General features: G+C 43.3%; 1 protein-coding gene across 1 annotated transcript in view; it reads right to left on the bottom strand.

Annotated features, from left to right (window-relative positions):
• Nucleotides 1-8993, bottom strand: part of LOC119031585 — a 67894-nt gene extending 58901 nt beyond the window's left edge. The window contains exons 1-6 of the mRNA XM_037120162.1: nt 8853-8993; nt 8679-8761; nt 8430-8557; nt 8252-8329; nt 8100-8180; nt 7795-7881 (exon numbers count right to left, since the gene is read on the bottom strand). Of these exons, the coding sequence (XP_036976057.1) occupies nt 7795-7881; nt 8100-8171 (159 nt within the window). The 5' untranslated portion in view covers nt 8172-8180; nt 8252-8329; nt 8430-8557; nt 8679-8761; nt 8853-8993. The remainder of the gene's footprint in view (nt 1-7794; nt 7882-8099; nt 8181-8251; nt 8330-8429; nt 8558-8678; nt 8762-8852) is intronic.
• Between the last annotated feature and the right edge of the window lie 3012 nt (nt 8994-12005).

The raw sequence follows: 12005 nt of genomic DNA, 5'->3' as shown, positions 1-12005 counted from the left end.
TATCTCGAATGTGTTTCTTTTGAGTGGTGCGGAACGTGGCATCCTTCCCTGTATCTGTCTCGAATGTGTTTCTTTTGAGTGGTGCGTAACGTGTCATCCTTCCCTGTATCTGTCTCGAATGTGTTTCTACTGTCTGGTGCGGAACGTGAGAGAGAGAGATCTTCCTGGCATCCTTCCTCGTATCTAACTCGAATGTGTTTCTACAGTCTGGTGCGGAACGTGGCATCCTTCCTCGTATCTAACTCGAATGTGTTTCTACTGTCTGGTGGGGAACGTGGCATCCTCCTCGTATCTATCTCGAATGTGTTTCTACTGTCTGGTGTGGAACGTGGCATCCTTCCTCGTATCTAACTCGAATGTGTTTCTACAGTCTGGTGCGGAACGTGGCATTCTTCCTCGTATCTAACTAGAATGTGTTTCTACTGTCTGGTGGGGAACGTGGCATCCTCCGCGTACCTATCTCGAATTTGTTTCTACTGTCTGTTGCGGAACATGGCATCTTCCTTGTATCTATCTCGAATGTGTTTCTGTGGCATCTTCCTTGTATCTATCTCAAATGTGTGTCTGTGGCATCTTCCTTGTATCTATCTCAAATGTGTTTCTACTCTCTGTGGCATCCTGCCCTGTATCTGTCTCAAATGTGTTTCTTTTGAGTGGTGCGGAACGTGGCATCCTACTTGTATCTATCTCGAATGTGTTTCTTTTGAGTGGTGCGGAACGTGGCATCCTTCCTCATATCTATCTCGAATGTGTTTCTACATTCTGGTGCGGAACGTGGCATCCTTCCTCGTATCTATCTCGAATGTGTTTCTTTTGAGTGGTGCGGAACGTGGCATCCTTCCCTGTATCTGTCTCGAATGTGTTTCTGTGGCATCTTCGTTGTATCTATCTCAAATGTGTTTCTGTGGCATCTTCCTTGTATCTATCTCGAATGTGTTTCTTTTGAGTGGTGCGGAACGTGGCATCCTTCCCTGTATCTGTCTCGAATATGTTTCTTTTGAGTAGTGCGGAACGTGGCATCCTTCCCTGTATCTGTCTCAAATGTGTTTCTAATGTCTGGTGCGGAACGTGGCATCCTCCTCTTATCTATCTCGAATGTGTTTCTACTGTCTGGTGCAGAACATAGCATCTTCCTCGTATCTATCTCGAATGTGTTTCTGTGGCATCTTCCTTGTATCTATCTCAAATGTGTTTCTGTGGCATCTTCCTTGTATCTATCTCAAATGTGTTTCTGTGGCACATTCCTTGTATCTATCTCAAATGTGTTTCTACTGTCTGTGGCATCCTTCCCTGTATCTAACTCGAATGTGTTTCTACAGTCTGGTGCGGAACGTGGCATTCTTCCTCGTATCTAACTAGAATGTGTTTCTACTGTCTGGTGGGGAACGTGGCATCCTCCGCGTACCTATCTCGAATGTGTTTCTACTGTCTGTTGCGGAACATGGCATCTTCCTTGTATCTATCTCGGATGTGTTTCAGTGGCATCTTCCTTGTATCTATCTCAAATGTGTGTCTGTGGCATCTTCCTTGTATCTATCTCAAATGTGTTTCTACTCTCTGTGGCATCCTGCCCTGTATCTGTCTCAAATGTGTTTCTTTTGAGTGGTGCGGAACGTGGCATCCTACTTGTATCTATCTCGAATGTGTTTCTTTTAAGTGGTGCGGAACGTGGCATCCTTCCTCATATCTATCTCGAATGTGTTTCTAAATTCTGGTGCGGAACGTGGCATCCTTCCTCGTATCTATCTCGAATGTGTTTCTTTTGAGTGGTGCGGAACGTGGCATCCTTCCTGTATCTGTCTCGAATGTGTTTCTTTTGAGTGGTGCGGAACGTGGCATCCTTCCCTGTATCTGTCTCGAATGTGTTTCTACTGTCTGGTGCGGAACATGGAATCTTCCTCGTATCTATCTCGAATGTGTTTCTGTGGAAACTTCGTTGTATCTATCTAAAATGTGTTTCTGTGGCATCTTCCTTGTATCTATCTCGAATGTGTTTCTTTTGAGTGGTGCGGAACGTGGCATCCTTCCCTGTATCTGTCTCGAATATGTTTCTTTTGAGTAGTGCGGAACGTGGCATCCTTCCCTGTATCTGTCTCGAATGTGTTTCTAATGTCTGGTGCGGAACGTGGCATCCTCCTCTTATCTATCTCGAATGTGTTTCTACTGTCTGGTGCAGAACATGGCATCTTCCTCGTATCTATCTCGAATGTGTTTCTGTGGCATCTTCCTTGTATCTATCTCAAATGTGTTTCTGTGGCATCTTCCTTGTATCTATCTCAAATGTGTTTCTGTGGCACATTCCTTGTATCTATCTCAAATGTGTTTCTACTGTCTGTGGCATCCTTCCCTGTATCTGTCTCGAATGTGTTTCTATTGAGTGGTGCGGAACTTGGCATCCTTCCCTGTATCTGTCTCAAATGTGTTTCTTTTGAGTGGTGCGGAACGTGTCATCCTTCCCTGTATCTGTCTCGAATGTGTTTCTACCTTCTGTTGTGGAACGTTGCATCCTCCGCGTACCTATCTCGAATGTGTTTCTACTGTCTGGTGCGGAACATGGCATCTTCCTTGTATCTATTTCGAATGTGTTTCTGTGGCATCGTCCTTGTATCTATCTCAAATGTGTGTCTGTGGCATCTTCCTTGTATCTATCTCAAATGTGTTTCTACTGTCTGTGACATCCTTCCCTGTATCTGTCTCGAATGTGTTTCTTTTGAGTGGTGCGGAACGTGGCATCCTTCCCTGTATCTGTCTCGAATGTGTTTCTACTGTCTGGTGCGGAACGTGGCATCCTCCTCTTATCTATCTCGAATGTGTTTCTACTGTCTGGTGCAGAACATGGCATCTTCCTCGTATCTATCTCGAATGTGTTTCTGTGGCATCTTCCTTGTATCTATCTCAAATGTGTTTCTGTGGCATCTTCCTTGTATCTATCTCAAATGTGTTTCTGTGGCATCTTCCTTGTATCTATCTCAAATGTGTTTCTGTGGCACATTCCTTGTATCTATCTCAAATGTGTTTCTGTGGCACATTCCTTGTATCTATCTCAAATGTGTTTCTACTGTCTGTGGCATCCTTCCCTGTATCTGTCTCGAATGTGTTTCTTTTGAGTGGTGCGGAACGTGGCATCTTTCCCTGTATCTGTCTCGAATGTGTTTCTACTGTCTGGTGCGGAACGTGGCATCCTCCACGTACCTATCTCGAATGTGTTTCTTCTGTCTGGTGCGGAACATGGCATCTTCCTTGTATCTATCTCAAATGTGTGTCTGTGGCATCTTCCTTGTATCTATCTCAAATGTGTGTCTGTGGCATCTTCCTTGTATCTATCTCAAATGTGTGTCTGTGGCATCTTCCTTGTATCTATCTCAAATGTGTGTCTGTGGCATCTTCCTTGTATCTATCTCAAATGTGTGTCTGTGGCATCTTCCTTGTATCTATCTCAAATGTGTGTCTGTGGCATCTTCCTTGTATCTATCTCAAATGTGTGTCTGTGGCATCTTCCTTGTATCTATCTCAAATGTGTGTCTGTGGCATCTTCCTTGTATCTATCTCAAATGTGTGTCTGTGGCATCTTCCTTGTATCTATCTCAAATGTGTGTCTGTGGCATCTTCCTTGTATCTATCTCAAATGTGTGTCTGTGGCATCTTCCTTGTATCTATCTCAAATGTGTTTCTGTGGCACATTCCTTGTATCTATCTCAAATGTGTTTCTACTGTCTGTGGCATCCTTCCCTGTATCTGTCTCGAATGTGTTTCTTTTGAGTGGTGCGGAACGTGGCATCTTTCCCTGTATCTGTCTCGAATGTGTTTCTACTGTCTGGTGCGGAACGTGGCATCCTCCACGTACCTATCTCGAATGTGTTTCTACTGTCTGGTGCGGAACATGGCATCTTCCTTGTATCTATCTCAAATGTGTGTCTGTGGCATCTTCCTTGTATCTATCTCAAATGTGTGTCTGTGGCATCTTCCTTGTATCTATCTCAAATGTGTGTCTGTGGCATCTTCCTTGTATCTATCTCAAATGTGTGTCTGTGGCATCTTCCTTGTATCTATCTCAAATGTGTGTCTGTGGCATCTTCCTTGTATCTATCTCAAATGTGTGTCTGTGGCATCTTCCTTGTATCTATCTCAAATGTCTTTCTACTCTCTGTGGCATCCTGCCCTGTATCTGTCTCGAATGTGTTTCTTTTGAGTGGTGCGGAACGTGGCATCCTTCCCTGTATCTGTCTCGAATGTGTTTCTACTGTCTGGTGCGGAACGTGGCATCCTCCTCTTATCTATCTCGAATGTGTTTCTACTGTCTGGTGCAGAACATGGCATCTTCCTCGTATCTATCTCGAATGTGTTTCTGTGGCATCTTCCTTGTATCTATCTCAAATGTGTTTCTGTGGCATCTTCCTTGTATCTATCTCAAATGTGTTTCTGTGGCATCTTCCTTGTATCTATCTCAAATGTGTTTCTGTGGCACATTCCTTGTATCTATCTCAAATGTGTTTCTGTGGCACATTCCTTGTATCTATCTCAAATGTGTTTCTACTGTCTGTGGCATCCTTCCCTGTATCTGTCTCGAATGTGTTTCTTTTGAGTGGTGCGGAACGTGGCATCTTTCCCTGTATCTGTCTCGAATGTGTTTCTACTGTCTGGTGCGGAACGTGGCATCCTCCACGTACCTATCTCGAATGTGTTTCTTCTGTCTGGTGCGGAACATGGCATCTTCCTTGTATCTATCTCAAATGTGTGTCTGTGGCATCTTCCTTGTATCTATCTCAAATGTGTGTCTGTGGCATCTTCCTTGTATCTATCTCAAATGTGTGTCTGTGGCATCTTCCTTGTATCTATCTCAAATGTGTGTCTGTGGCATCTTCCTTGTATCTATCTCAAATGTGTGTCTGTGGCATCTTCCTTGTATCTATCTCAAATGTGTGTCTGTGGCATCTTCCTTGTATCTATCTCAAATGTGTGTCTGTGGCATCTTCCTTGTATCTATCTCAAATGTGTGTCTGTGGCATCTTCCTTGTATCTATCTCAAATGTGTGTCTGTGGCATCTTCCTTGTATCTATCTCAAATGTGTGTCTGTGGCATCTTCCTTGTATCTATCTCAAATGTGTGTCTGTGGCATCTTCCTTGTATCTATCTCAAATGTGTTTCTGTGGCACATTCCTTGTATCTATCTCAAATGTGTTTCTACTGTCTGTGGCATCCTTCCCTGTATCTGTCTCGAATGTGTTTCTTTTGAGTGGTGCGGAACGTGGCATCTTTCCCTGTATCTGTCTCGAATGTGTTTCTACTGTCTGGTGCGGAACGTGGCATCCTCCACGTACCTATCTCGAATGTGTTTCTACTGTCTGGTGCGGAACATGGCATCTTCCTTGTATCTATCTCAAATGTGTGTCTGTGGCATCTTCCTTGTATCTATCTCAAATGTGTGTCTGTGGCATCTTCCTTGTATCTATCTCAAATGTGTGTCTGTGGCATCTTCCTTGTATCTATCTCAAATGTGTGTCTGTGGCATCTTCCTTGTATCTATCTCAAATGTGTGTCTGTGGCATCTTCCTTGTATCTATCTCAAATGTGTGTCTGTGGCATCTTCCTTGTATCTATCTCAAATGTGTGTCTGTGGCATCTTCCTTGTATCTATCTCAAATGTCTTTCTACTCTCTGTGGCATCCTGCCCTGTATCTGTCTCGAATGTGTTTCTTTTGAGTGGTGCAGAACGTGGCATCCTTCCCTGTATCTGTCTCGAATGTGTTTCTTTTGAGTGGTGCGGAACGTGTCATCCATCCCTGTATCTGTCTCGAATGTGTTTCTACTGTCTGGTGCGGAACGTGGCATCCTTCCTCGTATCTAACTCGAATGTGTTTCTACAGTCTGGTGCGGAACGTGGCATCCTTCCTCGTATCTAACTCGAATGTGTTTCTACTGTCTGGTGCGGAACATGGCATCTTCCTTGTATCTATCTCGAATGTGTTTCTGTGGCATCGTCCTTGTATCTATCTCAAATGTGTGTCTGTGGCATCTTCCTTGTATCTATCTCAAATGTGTTTCTACTGTCTGTGGCATCCTTCCCTGTATCTATCTCGAATGTGTTTCTTTTGAGTGGTGCGGAACGTGGCATCCTTCCCTGTATCTCTTTGTGATGCAAGTCTTCCGTTGCCTCTTGAAAGTAGCATTTTCCCTGTTCCCTCTTCTGACGAGTTCTACCTTCTTCTTATCTTGAACATTTTCATAGTAACATTTGAAGGAAAGTAATCGCTGATTCTGATGGAGACTGTCTTGGGCATATCTTCTTCTTTGTGCTTGGAGTTTCTTTCTTCTAAATTCTAGACAGCTGCTGTACTTTTTCCTGGCAACTTTGTGAAATGTTTTGCTGCTGGCGGTGCAGGAGCCGTCTTGAGGACGCGCTCTGCTGCTGGCGGTGCAGGAGCCGTCTTGAGGACGCGCTCTGCTGCTGGCGGTGCAGGAGCCGTCTTGAGGACGCGCTCTGCTGCTGGCGGTGCAGGAGCCGTCTTGAGGACGCGCTCTGCTGCTGGCGGGAGAGCTGTCCTGGATACACTGTGTGCCAGAGATACCTGAGGGCATTTTCTTGAACCAATGGCTTCGAATGACACCAGCACAAACTTGTAACTGGCAGAAGGGCCGCGATTTGCAAAGAGTTTGTGCAGGTGTTCAGCCAAGTCACTGATTTTTGAGAAGGTCTTCATAATTGCAGTTCCGTGGGGGTGAGGTAAGCCCGTCACACTTCTTGAGTGTGAATCAAACACACCATACCTGCCTGAGTGGTCACGGAAAACTGCAATACACTCTGGACTTATGACTAAAGCCAGATTAATGTCACCTGACAGACACTCTGTGTGGCAAGGGGCAGATACCAAGCCTGGCTTCCCCAAGTCCACACCTGATTTCAGGCATGTGGACGTTGCACATATCTGTGTCAATCAGGACTTGTTTGGGCAGTTCTTCCACAGCGAGATGGTCACTGCGGAATCTTTTTTCCTGGATCAGTTGTTGTTTTACACCTACAAAAAGTGAATCTCCCTTTGCCAGCACTCTATCAAGGACAGCAGTGTTAAACTGACAGCCCTCGTTCAGATAAGCTAGAAAAGTCAGGGACATGCAGGTACACTCGTAGTTCCTGGAGAACTTCCTGTATCTCATGTCACTCTGACTATGACTAGCCCTTATACTAGCACTAAGCGGCACCTGAAATAAGATAAATTATCATAAAGGATTACTTATTAGCATAATCATAAGCCTAGTTAACATTATTAGTGGTAGTAATTAACTGTTACATATACTACAGTCATAGCAGGGTGACTGTTTAAGCAAATGTGACTAAAAACATTTTACCTACTGCAGCTTTAAACTATCTGATTATACAATATCATTTCCACCAAATTTTCCTGGTCAATTTACCATATAGATAATCTTACATATACACAAATGATTATTATGTTTATATCGACCTTAAGTATTATCATACTTGACTTGAACACATTACTAACACAGATTATTCCATATTTCAAATTTAAATGTTTTGAGACCATCAAACCTTTGTCACCCCTTGTCATCTTGAACAAAGTTTGAAGGAGGCTTTAAAAGGACCTTTAACTCTGATACATCCCTTGTACGTGTGTCACACGATTTACACATGAAAACATTAAAAAAAAAAAATAGTAATTAATTCCCTCCTTCATTTCCTTCCTTCCCTTCCTTTTGCATTTCCGTTCAAAGTAAACCACACTTTACCTCCAACACTTTATTAAGCCCACAAAAAACCCAAATGTATATATCATTACCTCTTTAGAAGGGGAATGAGAGGTGGCAAGTCCGTCATCAATAATCCAGGGCCAGCAGGACAATGAGGGAACTGGTGTCCCGACGGTCTGTGATAAGTAATAACACCAGTTAATATCTAGACATGAGGTAACACAATGCAGCAAGTTGATACAAGAAAAGTTTTCCAAATTTATTTCAATTACTCACTGACATTTGTGAACTGCAGCAAAAGATAATAGTAGCAGAGATGTTAAATGAACCAGTTTAATGTAGTTACAGCATTTTACAGCAAACGTTCTGTGTGTGTCTGTTGTGGAGTAAATACCTTAACTGGGTGAGGAGAGTGACAGACAGCTTTAATGGTCTGGGATGGTCCAGCCGGTGAAGGGGTCTTCATCCTGGCCACCTGAGAACAAATAACAATAAATGAAGACTTTAATGACATTATGAACTTTATTCAATAGGAATAATCTTTACCTTCGCAACCGGTGAACGGCAGGGGGTCGCCAGATCACCCAAACTACAGGACAACCTGACTGGAGGGGATCCAACCAGCTGCTGACACATGAGAACAAATATGTTAAACTTCACGCGTCTCAGTGAACACACTGTGTGTTCTGAGTGAGACTGTGTCTTGTGTCAGAGAGTAACATACGTTGGTCACTGAAGTTTGGGTGCGGGGGGGGGGGGTGTTCCATCCGTGGTCCTGGACCGAGGAACCGGGCTGGAGGGGCCATCGTCCTCCAGTCTCCGTGACAGCCTGGCTGGCTGGGATCCAACCTGCTGTTGACAGATAAGAACAAATATATTAAAATTCAGACAAAGTGGACAATGAAGTTATGTCTCCATGAAGACGCTGTTTCAACTGTAAACATTGACTATGTGTGTCAGTTGTGTAACATACGTTGTTCACAGGAGACTGGTAGCGGGGGGGGGGGGGCGTCTCTCCGTGGCCCTATGACGCCTGGCTGCTGATGGGGAGGCCACCTGCACCATCAAATAAAACCTAGAACCAGTAACTGTAGGGAACAAGGAGAAACTTTATAATACAGCTGAGAAGCGATGTCACACAATTTACCTTCTTGCGCGCTGGAAGAGATGGGACGTCCACCAGGTCAGACAGCTGAGAAGGAGACACTTCCTCCATAGCACAAAGGGTCGTGCTACTGAACCACCGTGGGTTCAGTGGAAGGAAGGACTCCTTCTCCTATGGAAGACAAAACACCACAAAGACAAATGAATATTTGTCAGGTCAAATACACAAAGTTTAAATACTAACCAGTTAACTTGTTGTGAAAAAAAAAAAAAGAAAAAGAAAAATAAGTCACCTGCTGCTGAGCCACGCTGGCCGGACCAGGAACCTGCGGCTGGGAAAGCACATCACATATTTGATTAAATAGGTGCTTTTTAGTTATGACTATGAACCCGTGAACCAAAATGTACACAAACACATGTAAAAAAGACACATAATATTATAATAAATAAATAAATTAAAAAAAAAACCTACTAACCTTGCTGCTCTGACCAACAACCTTCCACTGGAAGGGGTCAGGAGACAGGAGCACGTACCTCTCCCTTCACAACCAGCTTAGGAGAAACCTTCATAAGAGATTGTGAAGGAGTAGGAGACACCGGGGTGGGGGAGGTGGTGGTGGTGTCTCGAGGAACTGCTCCGTGGAGGCCCACAGCAGCTGGGTGAGGATCCCCATCCCCTCACGGTTGCTCAGGTGAACCTTCAGACATGACAATACAAATCCATTTACAGACAGTTTAACTTCAAAGGTAGCTTGTGTCGACTGTTTCATATCGACACACAAGAAATTATAGCAAATTAGACCTTTTCTATCACACAGATACTCTACGTACGCCGTCTCTGCTCCACAGATCCAAGCGCGTACGGGGGAAGTACTCCTCCGCAGAGAAGTACCTCAAACCTAAAAACATGAAAAAAAGAAAAAAAAAAAGTCATTACAATATTCACACATGACTATGTTCATCACAGACATTTAAGTACATTTCTTGTACTTGTTTTAATTGTCAAGATTTTTTTTGTTACCTACCCATGCGAGCTGTCACACGATGGTACGCGTGGCGAAGAGCCCTCTGGTGCTCCTCATCCTCGTTCAGACGGGGGGGGAGTCCACCACAAAGACCTGTAGGACACAAAATTTTAGAACACACCAACTGACAGTTTCATTCAAAATCACACACACACCATATTTAGTACACATTTTTTGAAAGCTCATACAATTAATCTTATTAAAGTAGTCAATGTACTACTGGTGTTGTTTAACTACTAAGAATATAGGACAAGCGAGACATGAAATAAATGCTTACCTCTGGCCAGCGGCTCCTCACAGCAGTGAGGAATCGTGTGTAGTCGACGGCTGCCTCGTCGACGGTCCTGCTCGCGGTCAGGTTGTTGCTAGGAGCAAGAACACAAACAGCATCAGGGTCTTGAGGAACCTTAGCATGTAGGACCTCAGTGCGCAGCTGAGCAGCATGGGCCCCAGGGGTCGACATGATACCAAAAGAAAAACTTCCCTTCTGGCATCTCGGTGAAAGGGTCCACAAAGGCCCGGAGATGGGAGTCCCCGACAATCAGAACAAACTGCAACAACAAAGAAAATTTCATTAGCATGAAAATCATTAATCCCTCTCAAGATCAATTACTTCCTTCATAAACTGGACAATAATAGCACCTGCTTGCCAGGAGACCTAGGTGGGATGACCAACTTGTGGCTCCGTCCAGTGAGCTTCGAAGTTGGCCACGTCTCCACTGGATGGCGGTAACCGGTACCACGGCCTGTTTGGTAAAGTACAAAACAGATAAAAGGTTAAACTGATGAAGGAAAGGCTACTAGGAAATATCAACAATCACTTGTTTATACCAGTAAAAAAGTACAGGAAAACCTGTTTAAAAAGTTCAGTATTGATGATGAATTAATTTATTCATCATTTAGGGATAAAACAAGTAGATACTTATGTGCACGAACTGCACATCATCCGGGCTCCAGAAAGGCTTGGCTGGGGGTGAAGATCCAACTGTCTGATGACAGATTAAAGACAAAAACAAATAAAATAATTAATTAACGATAATCATAACAACAAGTATAAGATAAAGACATACAAGTTAAAAGAAAATATAATAAAACATGTCTCATTGTGTGTGTGTGAGGTAGGAACATACGTTGCCGACTGGAGCTCGGGAGGAGGGGGGGTGGGTCTCCCTGGTCCTCTTGGTCCTTGACCCTCTGGAAGGCTCCTCTCCAGCCGGGGGGGGACACCGTCTGATGAAACATTAACATCAAAAGACATGGCAGACATTCAGAACTCAGCAGTTAAGGAGAAAGCAATAGATGTAACATTTCTACAGCCATTTTCATGCAGACAGTTGTCACTGCGACACAGAGGCTTATCTACTGTGCAAGTACCTCCAGGGGGTGGGGGAAGACCTCAGCTCCTCCAGGTTGAGCTTCCTCCAGCGCTGCTTCAACACCACAGACCGCCTCGACTTCCTTGGCATCCTGCTGATAGAAGTTAAAAACAAGAGAAAACAACAAGAGAAATGCTTGTCAAACTGACCTAAACCTAAACCACCTGATGTAAACTAAACTAATCTAAGACAACCTAATATAATCTTATATTTAGAATGAAATTTGAGAAAACAATGAAGATGTGGTGATTGTGTGTGTGTAGGTGATGTGGTGATACTGCTCTGTGAAGGTTGAGGGCAATGGATGATGGTCACACTCAGCTGTCAGCGGTCACTCTCAGCACAGGAACCCTTTAATCTTATCAAAGACAATAACAAGATAAATGTCTCTCAAATGTTACGAGTCAGTGTTAGCAACAAGTTAATATCATAACAGACACAAGTTAAACATCTGTACTTGTCATAATTTGTGTGTTTTTGGGCAGAGTATTTTTTAAAATAATTCTATTATAATTTATAATTACTATAACTGATAATTAAAATACTATGTCAATTTTATAGTACACAGTATCAAATCATTTATTCCTAAGAACAAAGAATTACTATGACATGATAAATATAACACACAAGATAACAATAACTTCATCAAATGTACGGGATTTTATCAACATCTGAATGCGCATTTATTACCAAAAGCAAAAATAGTCATGTATGAAAATGCTTCCTTTTCTATTTAATCAAGGTAGATTGCAAACATGTATGGTACATCTAAAGTATGATATTTATCTAACTACA

Source organism: Acanthopagrus latus, chromosome 13 (assembly GCF_904848185.1).
Source record: "Acanthopagrus latus isolate v.2019 chromosome 13, fAcaLat1.1, whole genome shotgun sequence".
NCBI lineage: Eukaryota > Metazoa > Chordata > Actinopteri > Spariformes > Sparidae > Acanthopagrus > Acanthopagrus latus.
Note: the sequence above shows the minus strand (reverse complement) of the source record. Positions and strands in the feature narration are given on the sequence as shown.